The sequence below is a fragment of the Lagenorhynchus albirostris genome, chromosome 2 (assembly GCF_949774975.1).
Source record: "Lagenorhynchus albirostris chromosome 2, mLagAlb1.1, whole genome shotgun sequence".
NCBI classification, from domain to species: domain Eukaryota; kingdom Metazoa; phylum Chordata; class Mammalia; order Artiodactyla; family Delphinidae; genus Lagenorhynchus; species Lagenorhynchus albirostris.
The window spans coordinates 54850367-54868816 of record NC_083096.1 but is presented as its reverse complement, the minus strand read 5'-3'; the positions used below and the strand labels follow the sequence as shown (position 1 = coordinate 54868816).

At 38.3% G+C, this 18450-nt stretch overlaps 1 protein-coding gene across 4 annotated transcripts in view; it reads left to right on the top strand.

Moving 5' to 3' along the window:
* The window catches only part of RABGAP1L (RAB GTPase activating protein 1 like), a 689413-nt gene that overhangs the window by 485721 nt on the left and 185242 nt on the right, over window positions 1-18450 (top strand). For all 4 annotated transcript variants that reach the window (XM_060132737.1, XM_060132738.1, XM_060132736.1 and 1 more), the window contains exon 18: window positions 9037-9078. In XM_060132737.1, the coding sequence (XP_059988720.1) occupies window positions 9037-9078 (42 nt within the window). The remainder of the gene's footprint in view (window positions 1-9036; window positions 9079-18450) is intronic.

Here is an 18450-nt window from a genome sequence, read left to right as displayed (position 1 = left end):
CTTCACTAGAACAAAAGACACTCCTGTCACCCAGGAAATTACAAAGCTTCCGAGAGCTCTGTGTCAGGAACTAGTGTCAAAGACGAAATATTCGAACAGAGATGCTCTGAGTGTTCTTATCACTTTGGAAATTACAAGGGTTTCTGGAGCTCTGTGCCAACAACCCGGGCAGAGGCCAATGTGTATTTTCTATTGTCTCACAAGCATATATTTAATGCCGCTCAAGTTGATGTATTAATATATACCTTGTAATGATAAATTGATACACTCTCATGTATCTCTTAGCTAATGGTCTTCTGGAGCCATGTTTAGTCTGAAGATGCAGTATTAAAATATCTACATTGTTAATTCAGCTAACCTTTAAAATAATCTTATTCTGACTTTAAATTAATAGCTTCAAATTTGAGGAAAATGTATAGTGTACCATGGTCATTTCAAACACTTAATCTCTGGAGACAGACTGCCTGTCTTGAATCCCAGCTTCAAACATTTGTGTGTGATCTTGGGTGAATTAATGAACCTTCAGCAACTTGTTTCAGCTTCCACATCTCTCATACATCTACATCTCTCTCATCTCTCATTTTTTTTATTTTAAAAGAAAGGCGGGGGTGTAGGTACAAGAACTCTAACAGAGTTCCTATACCTTCTGGCTTCTGGGTGAGTTGGGTCAAGGGAAACTCTAGCAGGAGATTGGAGGAAGGAGAGAATCAAGATCAGCTGGTAGTTAGCAATTGGTGAGAGTACTTTGTCCTTATGAAGGGAATCAAAAACACCCCTGCAGGGGCTTCCCTGGTGGCGCAGTGGTTGAGAGTCCGCCTGCCGATGCAGGGTACACGGGTTTGTGCCCCGGTCTGGGAAGATCCCTCATGCCGTGGAGCGGCTGGGCCCGTGAGCCATGGCCGCTGAGCCTGCGCGTCCGGAGCCTGTGCTCCGCAATGGGAGAGGCCACAACAGTGAGAGGCCGGCGTTCTGAAAAAAACAAACCCAAAAAACAAAAAAACACACCCCTGCAGCCTGGGATCACTGACTGATAACTGTAGCTAGAAGACAGCATAATCCAAGGCACATCATGACTTGAAGGGATTTGAGGAGAACAGAAAGGTGATTGCCAGTGTTCATTGCCAGTAGGACATCTTTATAGGAACTACAAAGTGCTTTCCAGGTTACACCTCTCCTTTTTACCCAGGGGTGATATGTTGTCTGTTTACATTTTTATCTCCTATCCTAGTCTGGAAGTCCCTTGGTAGAGGGATGATTTACCCATCCTTGTAAACATACAAGTGCTTGTATATGCTAAGCAGTTCTCAGAATGCCTGGTACACAGATTTCACGAACACTTGTCAAAAGCTATAATTTAATTTTTTTCTCTTATTTTATATGCCTTGCTTCTGAGAGGTTTATTTAATTCAGATGACACTAACCTCTAAGAATTCTTCCCAGAGTCACTCATAATTAAGGACTCAGACTTTATAGATATACCTGTTTTCAGTACTTCACTCAAAAAACAAATCCAAGTCAAGCAAAGATAATCACCCACAACCAGACAGATGCATTCATGTTACATTCACTTTTCATCCCTCTCCATTCTTGAACTCTTCTTCACCACTCTACTTATGAAAAATTAACAAATGATTCTATAACAAAAATGGACAATATATAATACAACTGGGGGAAAGGAAGGGTGGGAATCATCCAAGTTTTGTTAGATTTTATAATATATTAGTGAATTAGTAGTAGACATAAGGGAGGACTTATCCCTGAGGGTTTTGAAACATTAGAACTTACAGTGAATTTGTATTCAAGGCTGCTGTGAAAGTCCCCGAAATCTTTTTTTAAAAGCTCCTTCTTGGTTTTCAGTGCTGCAATCCTGACCTCTAGTGGAAATCCAGAAACAAACCAAAAGCCAAAACATCACATCATTTTACTTATTACTCCATCAAAGTCCATCATTTAGTCATCCTAAAAAACTGAACTTGTAAAGTGCTTACAATACGAGAAACACAGAATAAAGTAAAATACATTTTGGCTGACATTTACAGCATTCTTGTTATAGGAACTATATTTAAGAGCAGCCAGTATTTACTTCTTTATATTTGCATGGTAATTATCTGTCACTCTCTTTTTTCTGTGGAAAAAAAAATGCATTACTTTATAGATCACAGAAGTAAGACATTTAACAAAGAGAAGCTGAAGGGTTTCTTCTCAGGTTACCTGATGTGCATAACAAACTACATCAAACCTGAGTGGCTTTAAAACAATGATCTTAGAGCAAGACATAGTGATATTATGTAGCCTCCTGATGTGATGCGCTGACACAATATTGCTTCTGTGGTATATGTGCCAAGAATACATAATCTAAGTTGAATCATAAGGAAACATCAGAAAAATCAAATTGAGGGACATTCTACAAAATAACTGGCCAGTACTCTTTAAAAAAGTGTCAAGTTTGTGGAAGACAAAGACTGAATACCGTCCCAGATGCAAGACTAAGGAGACATGACAACTATTGGATCCTGGACCAGAAAAAAGACATTCATGGGACATTGGCGAAATTTGAATATTATTTTCTTGGTTTTGATAGTTATACTGTGGTTATGTAAGATGTTAACATCTGATAAAGCCAGGTGAAGGGTATGCAGAAACTCTTGGTCCTATTTTTGCAAATTTTTTCTAAACCTGAAATTATTTCAAAATGAAAGGGGTTTAAAAATTTTAAATAGCCATTTATTTTGTTGACAATTTCATAAGTCAGGAATTTGAGAAGAATTTAGCTAATGTGCTTCATCTCTGATCTACATGGCATCTGCTGGGGCACCTGAGGCTGGAGGATTCACTTTCAAGATGACATCTTCACTCACATATCTGGCATCTGGGTGATCCTTGCCTCTCCTTCTGTGCATGGCATCTTGTCCTGCAGGTCCCTTCTTCTTTATTTGGCCTTTTAGAGCATGGGAGTCTAAGTGTAATTGTACTTCTTACATAGTGGCTGGCTTCCAAGAGCAAGCACTCCATGAGATAGGACGTGGAAGCTGTCAGTCTCTTATGGGACCTGGGCCCAGAGTACTGGCATAGCTTCACTTCTACCACATTCTGTTGGTCAAAGCAGTAGCACAGTCTTCCCAGATTCAAGAGGAGAGGATCAAGACCCCACCTCTCAATGGGAGAAGTGTCCAAGAATTATGACTGTCTTTAATTCATAACAGATATCTCACCAAAATCTGCCTGACTTTGCAGTAGAGGTGGAATCAGTGAAAGAAGGCATGGTTTTGTTTTTTTGGGGGGTCAGACATACATAAATTCTAGTCTTGTCTTTACCATTTACTAACAGTGTGATGTCTCCTAACCTCAGTTTCCTCATTTCTAAAATGGTGGCAGTAACACATATGCCATAGAGTTACTGAGAGAATTAGCGAAAAAATATACATAGAAAATGTAAGATGTGGCAGACAATAAATATGTGAACCTAATAATAATCACTAGCATTTACTGAATACTTAGCAAGTGCTCAATTCATTTGATATGCTTTTTATATGCTGTCTCATTTATTCATTGCCCCTTCCTCGGGTGACGTGTCCCATTGTTGGATGGGCCAGAAAGGGCAGCACCTATTTCCTCTAGCTTTAGTTGTATTTGCCTGCGAGCCTGCTCCATTTACCTGGTTTGATAATTATTCACTGCCTTGTTGTTTGGATTTCCATTTCCACATAGTACTTATTTCCCTTTTATTTTGATCCCTAAGGACCCAGGTGCTGAAGCACTTCTGGCACTTTTTGACACTACCTTTTCAGCATTTGTTCTCAGTGCTGTCAGTGCAGTTTTTGACAGCTTCTCACGCAATCTGTCAGCCCCCTGTGAGCCCACGATTGCCTGCTCATCAGAGCCAAAATGTTCAGTGTCTTTGTTTCAGTGAGTGCTCTGCTGTCAGCCTTCCTTTATGCAAGATTGTGGGTGCTCAGTTGTTGGCCTACCTAGGAACACAATGATCTGCACTTTGGAGCAATTATTTAATTTGGGGCAATTACTTGTAGGTGTTCTTCAAAGTGAAGGTTTTGCCAGGCTGTGACTGAATTTTGAAACAGCAGCTTCGCAATCAGTTAAGGAACTACTCCTTCACACACACAAGGCTGATCTCAGTCTGTTGTCACTGGAGGAAGGTGGTGACCCTTTCTTTTCATGGCAAGCTGAGTTTCTATTGCTTCACATCCTGCAAGCAGTCAGCTAATTTTTGTCTGTTTTCAATATGGAGACAAATAATAAAATTTGGTTTTGGTAGAAGTCACCTATTTGTTATCTTTCTCCTCCCTGCTCTCAAAATGTACTTGCCTTTAAATGGGAAGAATCACTTTAATCCTTTAGGAATTAGAGGCCGCATTAAATAATACCCAACTAAGTGATTCATTCATTCATTCATTCATTTATTCCTTGAGCCATCTTCTCTAACTTAGCGGTTAAGAATATGAGTTCTAGAGTTATACTGTGTAAGTTTAAATCCACTTAATAGCTGTGTGACCTTGGGAAATTTAATTTGACTTCTCTAAATCTTAATTTTCTTGTGAGTAAAATGGAATTTCAGGTTGTCGTGGGATTAAGTAAGGACATGTTTTTGGTGTAATTAATTTAGATCTTGGCACATAGAAAATATTCAGTGGATGTTGACTCATTTATTATCTTGCACTTGGAGTTAGACTTTGCACTATAAATAAGTAGCCATAACAATGCATTTACTTGTTGTTTTTACTCTTAATAATTCTGCAAATGCTTTAACCCTTTCAATCCTATTAGGAACACTTATTTACCCCTCAGTAACAATCAAATTGCTACAAATTACATATTCCTGAAGGGGGAAGCATCTTGAAAATATATAACAATTTTTTTCTTTTAAAAATATATCTCAGCTCAATTAGGCAAAAGTTGGACCATGTAAAAGTAGGTGGACAACAAAATAATGGGGGATTTAGTTCATATGGTGGCTTGGGAGAGTGAAAGGTGGTTCGCTTTTAATTTACTTCATTGTTGACTAGCAGGCTGAGGACCAAAGCTTGCATTGACATTGTCATCTTAAAAAACAACCTATTGGAACTTCCCTGGTGGCACAGTGGTTAAGAATCTGCCTGCCAGTGCAGGGGACAGGGGTTCAAGCCCTGGTCTGGGAAGATCCCACATACTGTGGAGCAACTAAGCCCGTGCGCCACAGCTACTGAACCTGCACTCTAGAGCCTGCGAGCCACAACCAGTGAGCCTGCGGGCTGCAGCTCTGAAGCCCATGCGCCTAGAGCCCCTGCTCTGCAACAAGGGAAGCCACCGCGATGAGAAGCCTGTGCACCGCAACAAACAGTAGCCCCAGCTCGCTGCAACTAGAGAATGCCCACGCGTAGCAACGAAGACCCAATGCAGCCATAAATGAATATATAAATAAATAAGTAAATTTATTTTAAAAAAAAGAAAAGCAACCTATTTGTAGTGCCCAAATGTTGGCCTAAGGAAGGTTACTGTAATTTAGTGATACCTCTCATTGTATCCCTAAATGGGAATAAGTCTTATTTAAAAGAGAAAAATAGATATTTTTAAATATCTGACTAAAGTTGCCTTTTTTATTCTCTTCTTAGGAAATCAGGATACATTTTGTAGTGAAGTAAAGCACTGGGTAGAATAGCAAGTTTTTCCTGATTTCCAACAACTTAGAGGTCTAAAAATACCTTCGTTTGCACAGTCTGGCCACACTATTCTACTTCAGTTGAAGGCTTATGAAGTCTTTACTTTTCTTCATTTTTGTGGATAATATCTAGTGTTTCATGTAAGCAGGTGCAATAATACTTTATTATTATGAACTTATTTAAAGAGTTTACATATATAAAATTTTCTGATAACTGAAAGTTACCTCGTTAGCTTCCCAAACTTAAAGAAAATCTACTTTTTATTTAAAACACAGACTATGCTCCCTTAAGCACGATGTTTCAAATATAATGTAAGCGTTCGTTAACATTGCTGAGATTATCACAGTGAACTAATGTTAACTATTGAAGGGCTATTGGCTCCACTAAATGAGCCCGGATAGCTACACATTTTTTTTAAAGTTTATCTTCTGTTTCTATCAGATCTAATATTTTGATTCTGGCAACTGTCTCAACAGTCTCTGCCCCTAACCCTATCTACCACATACTTTGTCTTTTACTTTGCTGCTTCTGATATCTGTAAACTATAAAATCGTATTACCAAACTAATTCTAAGTGTAAATGAAATTAAAATTGAATAAATTTTTTTCCTGGTATTAGTGAGAGCTATTTTGCTATCTAAAGATTTTTTTTTCTCCAAGTTCTTGTTTGTGTTTTCCATAGCTCAGTTGTCCAATAGTTTGACTTTGAGATCATTGAAAAACAAGGTTTCTTACTGTCATTTGATGGTGATTCTACAAATTGGTCTAGTTAGGTCCATATGGAAAAGAATAAATCCCAGAAAATTTGGGGATAGCTAGTATAGTTCATTCATTTGGTCATCATATAAGCCCTTATTAAGTACATTACGCCAGCACTGTGTGGTGAAAATGCCCTTAAACTACACATTAGGAGGCTTGGCAAATGATCCTAGCCTGCTACTACTAAATGCATATATAACCTTAGGCTAGTCAAGTTCATATGCTGAAAAATGGGAATCATAATACAGGTTGTTATGTGGATCACTGAGATTTCACTCTTCCTGTGAAAGCAAGCAGGCAGGGGAAATGTTTGGCAGGGAGGTTGAGAACATAGCAGAGTTGGTTGTACTCTGGAGTGGAATACCCTGCAGGGGTTTGGGAAGGAGAGGGAAGAGTAGGAGACTGGTTTAGGAGAAAGGACCAGAGCATTTTTTTTTTTTTGCAGTACGTGGGCCTCTCACTGCTGTGGCCTCTCCCGTTGCGGAGCACAGGCTCTGGACGCGCAGTCTCAGCGGCCATGGCTCACGGGCCCAGCCGCTCCGCGGCATGTGGGATCTTTCCGGACCGGGGCACGAACCTGTGTCACCTGCATCGGCAGGCGGACTCTCAACCATTGCGCCACCAGGAAAGCCCCAGGACCAGAGCATTTTGAGGATTAGAGAACAAGAGACAGGAAATGTTTACATTGCCAGCAGTGACTAGAAAAACAAGAGCCAGAGACACTGTGGATTTAGTCCTGATGGCGGCTTGATCAGCACTCAGGTTGTGAGGATTCACTATGCCTAGCCACTGTGACGTGGGGCTGGAGGATATGTGTAGCAGGGCCTACAGGTGGGCAGCAGCTAGCGGGTGAGGACCCAAATTTAGATGAGGAAAGCAAATTCTGCTTAATTGTAACCCTTGTTCTTTTGATTGTGATCGTGGTCTCCTTTTTTTCTCTAATTGTGATCAAAACCAGTGTAGAATCCTTGCTTGGAGTGGTGATGCACTCTGTCAATTTGATTTTGTCTCCTGGCCTGATTATACTTCCTACTGCTTTCTGATTCTTAAAGGATTAACTGAGTACACCCAAAACCTTCAACCAAAGATTTTGTGTTTATCATTCATCCCTTCTTACTATTATGTCGTATGTTTGGTAGTTGAACATGAAAGATTAGCATATTATAACAGGAATGCACTCTAATTATGAAACTGAGCAGGACCCTCTGGGGCTCCCGGGCACGGAAACCTTTCTGTGTCCCATGTTCCTTATTTGCAGGGAACAGACTCCAGCCTCTGTGACCTTCCTGAGTCCCCAAAGGCAGATTCCAACAGTTGCTAATCAGAGAAGGGAGAGGATTCAGAGACAAGGGAGGAGCACCAGAGAAGGCCACCTGAGGCCAGATTAAAGAAACCAGAGAAGCCCATCAAGAGATTACCTGAGACCAGATTAAAGGAGTGTAGGCCTTTCACACACCCTAATCTTATCAGCAACCCCACCCTTGAACTGTTGCTGTAAAAGTCACCAAATCCTCCCAGTTGGGACACACAGTTTTTCAGGGCAGGAGCCCGCTGTGTCCCCCTTTGCCTGGCAAAGCAAAAAAACTATTGTTTTCTACTTCACCGAAAACTCTGTCTCTGAGATTCAATTCGGCACTGGTGCACAGAAGCCGAGTTTTCGGCATCAATTACCTAGTCCTAATTCTTGCTTCTGATTTTGGAGACAGTAAAAGGATGGTTTATTAAAGGTTCTTTGCATAACACATCTGGTACAGCTCTATATCCAGAAGGTAGATAGATTATATTTGTGACCAAGCTGAAGAGGGCACATCAAATAGACCCTGGACTTATGGGAGATGTCAGCTCAAATTTGAAAGGTCTTTCTTCTCATGTATGATGACTTGCATGACAAGGAAACTGCGTATTCTGTGGAAACTTTGTTTCTGACTCTGTCATCTTGAGCATTTAAGATTCCTGTCTCTTGACTTTAATATCTCAACATTTCTTCAGAGTCATTGGGCTGAACTCAGAGTCAAAATTCAGCCCCAGTACGGCTTCTTAACAAACTATTTAATTTCTTTATTCATGAAGAAATATTGCTCTGGTTTTCAGGAAAAAAGGAACAAGGGAGTCTAGCAAATAGCCCCTAATTACCACCTCTAGCTGTACACATACTACTTGAAAGCAAGCACTAAAACAAACAACACAATAAGAACAGTAGGGGAAATCCAGTGTGATGCTTACAATCTGTCCCAGTTATCAGCAACACTATTTTTCTTTGTTTTGTTTTGTTCGCCACTGGCAGTTTAACCACATCACACAGATAAGACTTAACAAATTTCAATTAATAATTTTAGACTTTGGTGTCACTGCCATTTTGATCAAGGAACTTGACTTTTGCAAGCCCTGAGCCAATTTGTCGTAAAAACAATAATTTTATGTGAGCATTAATTAGATAGCACCTAAAATTTATAATAAGCCTCTCATAGAAGAAAAAATACCTTTAGAAATCTCATGTTTAATTATTATTGTATGTGAAAATGAAAACAGATTTTATTAATGATATACAGAAGTCTTGGGAAAATACTTAATAAAATCGTGATAGATGTGACAGTATTGATTTTGACTCTCTTTTTCTATTTTAGGGTTTGAACATAATCTTTCATGTAGCCTTGGCTCTCCTAAAGGTAAGTCTGTTTTTATGTTTAAGTTACTGAACTGTCTTACCTCTCTGCCCTTGGAACTGGGCATCATTCAGTTTACAGCCTTTGCCTCATGCTAGATTCTTGAAAAAAAGAAAAAAAAACGACTTCTCTGAGGAACTCTGATCCTCTCTCCTTCCCCCATCCTTTTTTGTTGTTGTTTATTTCAAGTTTGGTTTTCTTATAATCCATTTAATCTTGCTATCACAGCACTTTTTCTAGTAAGGTAAAAATATTTCCATTCATTCAAGTTGTATGATATGAGAAAAAAACCTGTTTTCTGTCAAAATAATGCCAGCTTTCTTCTTAAAATACTTATCATAATAACATCCCTAAAGGTGCCTAAACATATAATTGAATTATTAGAATGCTTCTGTAATACACTGACTAAAAAAGAAACTGCTACATTTCAATTTGCAGTTCTTTCTCTGATAGCTAGAAATTTATAAGACATGTTAGAATTCAATTATAATTACCTTGTTGGGTTTTATATCAACATATCAGTGCAGCTTTAAAAGTGTGGAAACAGCAAGACATTTGCTGCAGAGTTGATGAAAATAACCTGGTTGGTTTTTGTCCTTCAGTTAAAGATGAAGTTCTGTTATTGAAGGTGATAATTGCCTTGCTTATAAAAAGATGCAAGCTCACCCTTTTCCCAGTAAAATGTAATGGTTAAAACTGCAGACACCGGACTCAGACAGATTTGGTTCTAATATCAGCTCTAGTGTATGACTTTGGGCAAATTACTCAGACCCTGAATTTTGAGATAATAATGAAAACGAATTTATAGGATTGCTAAATGATATGATACATAAAATTCTCTTAACATAATGTCTGGAAAATTGTATCGCCTAATAAATGGTAGCTGTCATTATTGTGATTACTATTACATTGATGAAATAATTCAGAATTTGTTACTAGATTCCCTATAATTCTTCCAGATTTCCCAAAAGATAATAATCTGAATCTTCAGAGAAGCTCTTGATATTTTAGGAGAGGTTCCATACTTAACCATTAAATACCTTGATTCAAAACAAAGGCATCACATAATATAGGCCCTATGCAACTCAAGATGTGGGCTGCTGCGCCTCATCTCTTATTCTGTTAAGCATTTGTTTTTTATGAAGTTCATAAACTGTACTTCAAACTTTTCATTAAATCATTTTGAATTTAGATATGAACAGTTCATATGACAAAGTTACTTTAGAAGTTAAGGAAAATATTTTCAATAAAGTAACAAGCGTCTTTGCGTATATCTTTCAATGAAATCATGGATCTCCACCTCATTTTTTTTTCTTGTCATTAAAATAAATCAAAACCAAAAGATGCTTTCTGCAGAGGGCTGGAATAAGACTTTTAGACTGCCTAAACAGTGAAAGTATTATGTAATTAAGACTAAAAACAATATTAAACCATAAAGTAAGTATAAGGAAGTCCAACAAAGTTTTGATTTTTCCTATCATGTCTAATTTTTTTGTTTCAGATATTACATCTTTCCCCAAATGCCTTTTCTCATTTTTAATGACCTTCCTTTACTAGTGCTCTTAGCCCGTGCTTAGTCTGTCTTTTGCGGGTAACCTAGGACTTTGCCTCTGGATATCAGACCTGTACTCTGTGGCAGCCTAATAATTTATTCATCTGGTAAATTATCCCCCTGGTTGACAGGCTTTGGGGGCTTGATTGTATTGTTTTCATTTATTTATGGCCATGTTAACCCAGACATGGCCTGTGCAGGGGACATTCTCTGGCCACTGGGCAGAAAGGCTTTTGTATCTTCTCTAGTAATGCATGGATACTCATCTAATATCATCTTGGAGAATGTCTAGTTAGAGAAAATAAAAAGGAGAGCTTTCCCATTACTATAGGTTTATATTTATCTCTCTTCCTTGTTTGAATCCTGGAGCTGACCTCACATAGAGACAGTACATACATAGGCTGCACTGAAGTGTACTTAATTGATCTGATTGCCCCACCTAGAAAAAGAATACTCCAAACACATTTGACAGTGACTAACTTTTAGCTTCTAATCTATCAAATAAAAGAATATAAACTTGATTATATCAGAATAACACAATTAGGGATAGTTCAAAGTGCTTATGAACCCAGCCTAACTAATTTTCAGTATAGCTGCAGAGGGACTTTAGATTTCTCTGTATTTCTTGTGTTGAGGGGAATCAGAAAGGGAAATAACATTACTTGAGCACTTACTGTGCGCTGAATGTTAACATAGGTTATCTCATTAGCACACATCAAATGTGTTATTTGTAGGAGAATCATGAACTGTTAGAGAAAACGATCTAATTCTCTCCCTCAGTTGATTATTGAGGGAGCCAAGGCCCCAGATGGCCTAAAATCTTTTGGCTTAGAAAAGGCAAAGCTGAATTTATAATTTTAAACAGCATAAACATAGGTAAATGTCTCTGTTGCTCAGTATGGTTTATAGACACCTACTTTCTGAATGGGAGCTACTTCCTTTTGGGTTAGAAACAGTCTACCAGGCAGCTGGAAAGCTATTGAGCTAAAAGAATGATTTGCTCTAGTAGGTAGCATCATTAAATCATTTAGGATGTTGGCAGTGTCCACTAGGTAGGTTGGATATATTCCTAAAAATCTAATTCACTTATTATATGAAACATTCAGTAGTCATAGCATAGTACATTATAATAGATTGGAGATGATCAGTCAGAATTAATCTTAGCCACTTCATGTTGGCAGAGAAAATTTCCAATCAGAATAGGCTTTTTGCTTTCCAACAATGATTAAGAAGTAAATGACAGAATGTTTTTCTCTCCCCCACCCCCAAGCTCATTTTGTGTCTTACATGTGCTGGGATTGACATACACACACTACTATATATAAAATAGGTAACTAATAAAGACCTACCGTATAGCACAGGGAACTCTACTCAATATTCTATAATAACCTATAAGGGAAAGGAATCTAAAAAAAAGAGTAGATATATGTATATGTACAACTGATTCACTTTGCTGTACACCTGAAACTAACGCAACATTGTAAATCAGCTATACTCCAGTAGAAAAAAAGAAAAGTCCATTCATAACCCTACCCCAGAGGTAACCATAATAAAAATTGGGTATAAAATCTTTCTCCCATGCTTTAGTCTATTGAATATGTAAGCGTGTATTACCTACCTACATATACACATAAATGTATGTGTAAACAAATATGTTTTAATATGGCTTTGAGGGTTATAGATAAGAAGATGGGGAGGTAGTGGGTAAATCTAGAAGAACAATGTGAAAGGGTGACCATATTTATTTTCTTTAAAAAAATGCTGTTGAACAAGACTGTTTTTCATTTAATAATATATTATGCATATCTTTCCTTGTCACTACACACATGTAGTGGTTAAAAGCATGGATGCTGGAGCCAGACTGGTTGAGTTTAAATCCCATCTCACACAATTTATCTGGTGATCTTAGGTAAATTACAGTTTCTCCATCTTTAAAATGGGGAGGTTAGTAATACCTATCCCATAAGGGTGTTGTTCAGGTTTAATGAGTTAATATACAGTTGGTGCCTGTAACTTAGTAAGCACTACAGTGCACCCAGGTGCTATTATTACACATAGAACTTGCTTAGCCTTTTAAATGGCTGCTTATTTTTCTGATGTATCATAATTTATTTAACTATTTTATATTTAATTTTTATGGACATTAAAGTTGTTTCCAGAGTTTCCCGTTAAACAAAACTGTAACAAACATCCTTAAACGTCTATCTTTGCATACTTATCTAATAATATCTTTAGGATAAATTCCTAGGAATGTAATTGCTAGGTCAAACTATAATCACATTTTAATTTTTGATGCATGTTGCAAAATTGCTTTCTGTTAGCAACCATACTCTTGAAAAAAACAAAATTTCTAAATATGCACTTTTATGGACCCTGAAAGCAAGTTTTAAAACAAAGCAGCTTAAAAAGTAATTATTAATAATAATTTGTTTTGTTGTAAACAAATGAAACTCCTCAGACAGTTTTGAAGACTCCAATGTTATGTTCTTCTGTTTAGAAACATCTAGTTTTTTTAAGGAAGTCAGCTGATCCTGGCTAAATTTTAGAAGAATGAGCCTTAGCTTGGAGCGGCTTTATGTATTACGTGAAACTTCTTAAGTATATATCTTTGATGTTTTTGGCTTTTCAACCCTCTCCGCTATGGTGTGTTTCCTTATCATTCTGTTGAAGCGTTTTTGGTCGTCACTAATGAAATCTAGTAGACATCTTTCCATTTTTATCTAACTTGATCTCTCACCAGTTATCAAAGCAGCATGACATAGCACTTCCTTTTCTCCTCCTCCCCCTCTTCCTTCTGAGGTCAAATCCCATCTCTGACAGTTTATCCAGTGATCTTAGGGAACTTAACAGTTTACCCATCTTTAAAATGGGGATATTAGTAATACCTATCACATAGGATTGTTGTTAGAGTTTAATGAGTTAATATATGATTGGTGCCTATAACTTAGTAAGTACTACAGTGCACACAGGTGCTATTATTACACGTAGAGCTTCTCCTCTTCCTCTCCTTTCCCTCTCCCTCCCCTCCCCCTCCCTCTTCTTCTCCTTCTCTCCTTCTTACATTCTCCTTTGGCTTCTTATTTTTTTATCTCCCTCTCTGCTTCTTCTCATTTTCCTTTACTCACTCCTTTTTTTGTCCCTAGTCATCAATTTGGAATTCCATTGACCTTCAGCCTTTATTCTGTTAATGTTACACATCACGTTGATTGATTTGCAGGTGTTAAACCACCCTTGCATCCTTGGGATAAATCCTACTTGATCATGGTGTATGTTTTTTTAATGTACTGTTGAATTTGGTTTGCTAATATTTATTTATTTAGTTAGTTGCACTGGGTCTTAGTTGCAGCAGGCAGGCTCCTTAGTTGTGCCTCGTGGGCTCCTTAGTTGTGGCACGTGGGCTCCTTTTAGTTGCAGCAGGTAGGGTCCTTAGTTGCAGCTCTATGGCTCCTTAGTTGCAGCTCACCTGCTCCTTAGTTGTGGCAGGAGGGCTTCTTAGTTGCAGCTCACAGGCTCCTTAGTTGCGGCATGTGAACTCTTAGTTGCAGCATGCATGTGGGATCTAGTTCCCTGACCAGGGATCAAACCCGGGCCCCCTGCATTGGGAGCACAGAATCTTATCCACTGCGCTACCAGGGAAGTCCCTGCTAATATATTTGTTGAGGATTTTTGTATCCATGTTCATCAGTGTTATTAGCCTGAAATTTTCCTTTTTGTAGTGTCTTTGTCTGGTTTGGTATTAGGGAAATGCTGGCATCATAAAGTGAGTTTGAAAGAGTTCCTTCCTCTTCAGTTTTTTGGAATAATTTGAGGAAAATAGGTATCAACTCTTCTTTAAATATTTGGTAGAATTCACCTGTGAAACCCTCTGGATGTGGACTTTTTTTTGTTGAGGGTTATTTGATTATGGGTTCAATTTCATTACTAGTAATCAGTCTGTTCAGATTTTCTGTTTCTTCATGATTCAGTCTTGGAAGATGGTATGTTTTTAGGAATTTATCCATTTCTTGTAGGTTGTCTAATTTGTTGGCATATAATTATTCATAGTATTCTCTTACGATTCTTTGTACTTTGTACTTCTGTACTTCTTTGTACAGAACTTTGTACTTCTGTGATATTGGTAGTAATTTTTCTTCTTTCATTTCTGATTTTATTTATTTGGGCCCTCCTCTTTTTTTCTTGATGAGTCTGGCTGAAGGTTTATTGATTTTGTTTATCTTTCTAAAGAACCAGCTTTTAGTTTTATTGATCTTTTCTTTTTTTGGTCTCTATTTCATTTATTTCTCTTCTGGTTTTTATTATTTCCTTCCTTCTACTAACTTTTGGCTGTGTTTGTTCTTCTTTTTCTATTTCCTTTAAATGTAAAGTTAGGCTTTTTCAGTTAAGACTTTTCTTGTTTCTTGAAGTACACCTGTATTGCTGTGAACTTCCCTCTTAGAACTGCTTTTGCTGCATCTGAAAGATTTTGGAACATTGTTTTTCCATTTCTGTTTGTCTCAAGGTTTTTAAAAATTTCCTCCTTGATTTCTTTATTGACCCATTGATTGTTTAATAGCATGTTGTTTGGTCTCCATGTGTTTGTGTCTTTTCCAGTTTTCTTTTTTTTTTTTTTAAAGAAGATGTTGGGGGTAGGAGTTTATTAATTAATTTATTTATTTTTGCTGTGTTGCGTCTTCGTTTCTGTGCCAGGGCTTTCTCTAGTTGTGGCAGGCAGGGGCCACTCTTCATCGCGGTGCACAGGCCTCTCACTATGGCATCCTCTCTTGCTGTGGAGCACAGGATCCAGACGCACAGGCTCAGTAGTTGTGGCTCACAGACCTAGTTGCTCCGCGGCATGTGGGATCCTCCCAGACCAGGGCTCGAACCCATGTCCCCTGCATTAGCAGGCAGATTCTCAACCACTGTGCCACCAGGGAAGCCCCCAGTTTTCTTATAATTAATTTCTGTTTTCGTATCATCATGGTTGGAAGAGATTCTTGATAAGATTTTTATCTTCTTAAATGTATTGAGACTTGTTTTGTGGCCTAACGTGTGATCTATCCTGGAGAATGATTCATGTGCACTTGAAAAGAATGCATTGTGCTGTTTTTGGATGAAATATGCTGTATATCTCTATTAAGTCCCTTGATCATTTAAGACCAATATTCCCTTATTTATTTTCTGTCTGGATGCTCTACTCATTCATGTGAGTGGCATAATTCAAGTCCCCTACTATAACTGTATTGCTGTCTATTTCTCTCTTTATTTCTATTAATATTTACTTTATATTGGATTGGCAAAAAAATTTATTTGGGTTTTTGTAAGGTGTTATGGAAGAACCCAAATGAACTTTTTGGCCAATCCAGTATATTTAGGTGCTCCTATGTTGGGTGTATTAATTCTTGCAAATGTTATATTTTCTTGTTGGATTGACCCCTTTATCATTATGTAATGTCCTTCTTTGTCTCCTGTTACAGTCTTTGTTGTTTTGTTTTTGTTTTTTTTGTTTTTTTTTTTTTTGCGGTACACGGGCCTCTCACTGTTGTGGCCTCTCCCATTGCGGAGCACAGGCTCCGGACATGCAGGCTCAGCGGCCATGGCTCACAGGCCCAGCCGCTCCGCGGCATGTGGGATCTTCCCGGACTGGGGCACGAACCCGCATGCCCTGCATCAGCAGGCGGACCCTCAACCACTGCGCCACCAGGGAAGCCCAAGTCTTCGTTTTAAAGTTCATTTTTCTGATATAAATATTGATATCCCAGCTTCTTTCTTTTTGTTTCCAATTGTATGGTATGGTTCCAATTGTATGGTATATCTTTTTCTATCCCTTCACTTTCAGTCTGCAACTGTCTTTAGGTTGAAGTGAGTCTCTTGTAGGCAGCATATAGGTCTTATTTTTTTAACCATTCAGATATTCTGTATCTTTTGTCTGGAGAATTTAGTCCATTGATGTTTAAATAATTTTTGATAAGTATGTACTTATTGTCATTTTGTTAATTTTTTTCTGGCTGTTTTTGTAGCTCTTCTCTGTTCCTTTCTTCTTCTCTTTCTCTCTTCCCTTGTGTTTTGATTGTTTTCTTTAGTATTATATTTAGATCCCTTTCTCATTTTCTTCTGTGTATTTACTATAAGTTCTCTCTTTGTGGTTACTGTGGGGTTTACATGTAACATCCTATGCATGTACAGTCCCTGTGTTTCATATTTTTGATGACACATTTTACATCTTTTTAGTTTAGGTATCTCTTACTTATTGTATTTTTAATTAATTTTAATAATTTTGTCTAACCCTTCATATATACTTTGTAAGTGATTAATCCACTACCTTTAGTATTTGTTTACCTTTTTTGGTATGATTTTTACTTTCATATGTTCTCATTATTAGTGCCTTTCCTTTTTAGTTTAGGGAAGTCCCTTTAATATTTCTTATAAGGCCAATTTAGTGGTGATGAACTCCTTTAGCTTTTGCTTATCTGGAAAATTCTTAATCTCTCCTTAAATTCTGAAAAATAACTTTGCCGGCTAGAGAATTCTTGGTTGGCAGGGGTTTCTTTCTTTCAGCATTTTGAATACGTCTTGCCACTCTTTTCTGGCCTGTTAAATTTATGCTGAAAAAAATCTGCTGATGGCCTTATGGGGTTTCCCTTGTAAGTAATAAGTTGCTTTTCTCTTGCTGGTTTTAAGAGCCTCTATCCTTAACTTTTACCATTTTAATTATAATGTGTCTCAGTGTGTTTCTCTTTGGATTCATCCTATTTGGAACTTTCTGGGCTTCCTGGACCTGGATGTCTTTTTCCTTCCCCAAATTAGGGAAATTTTCACCTGTCATTTCTTCAAATACTTTTTCTGGCTTTTTCTTTTTCTCCGATCCTCTTGAGACCCCCTATCACGTAAATGTTATTTCACTTGATCTTATCCCAGAGATCCCTTAATGTTTCCTCACTTTTTAAAAAAATTAATTTATTTATTTTTGGCTGTGTTGGGTCTTCGTTGCTGTGCACAGGCTTTCTCTAGTTGCGGCAAGTGGGGGCTACTCTTTGTTGTGGTGCATGTGGTTCTCATTGCGGTGGCTTCTCTTGTTGTGGAGTATGGGCTCTAGGTGCATGGGCTTCAGTAGTTGTGGCACGAGGGCTCAGTAGTTGTGGCTTGCAGGCTCTAGAGCACAGGCTGAGTAGTTGTGGCGCAAGGGCTTAGTTGCTCTGCGGCATGTGGGATCTTCCTGGACCAGGGCTTGAACCCGTGTCCCCTGCATTGGCAGGCGGATTCTTTTTTTTTTTTTTTTTTTTTTTTTTAACGATACATGGGCCTCTCACTGCTGTGGCCTCTCCCGTTGTGGGGCACAGGCTCCGGACGTGCAGGCCCAGTGGCCATGGCTCACGGGTCCAGGCGCTCTGTGGCATGTGGGATCTTCCCAGACCGGGGCACAAACCCATGTCCCCTGCATCGGTAGGCGGACTCTCAACCACTGCACCACCATGGAAGCCTGGCAGGCAGATTCTTAACCACTGTGCCACCAGGGAAGTCCCTTCCTCACTTTTTAAAGTTCTTTTTTCAGTTTGCTGCTCTGTCTGGGTGTTTTCCGTTGCTTTGTCTTTCAGCTTACTGACTTGTGCTTGTATTTCATCCATTCTGCTGTTGAACCCTTCTAGTGTATTTTTCAGTTTAGTATAATTTCTGTTTCCTTCTTTCTTATATTTTCTGTATATTTGTTGAAGTTCTGTCTGTGTTCTTCCATTCTTCTCCTGAGATCAGTGAGCATTGTTATGATCGTTATTTTGAACTCTTTATTAGGTAGGTTGCTTATCTCCATTTCATTAAGGTCTTTTTTTCTGGGGATTTGCCATGTTCTT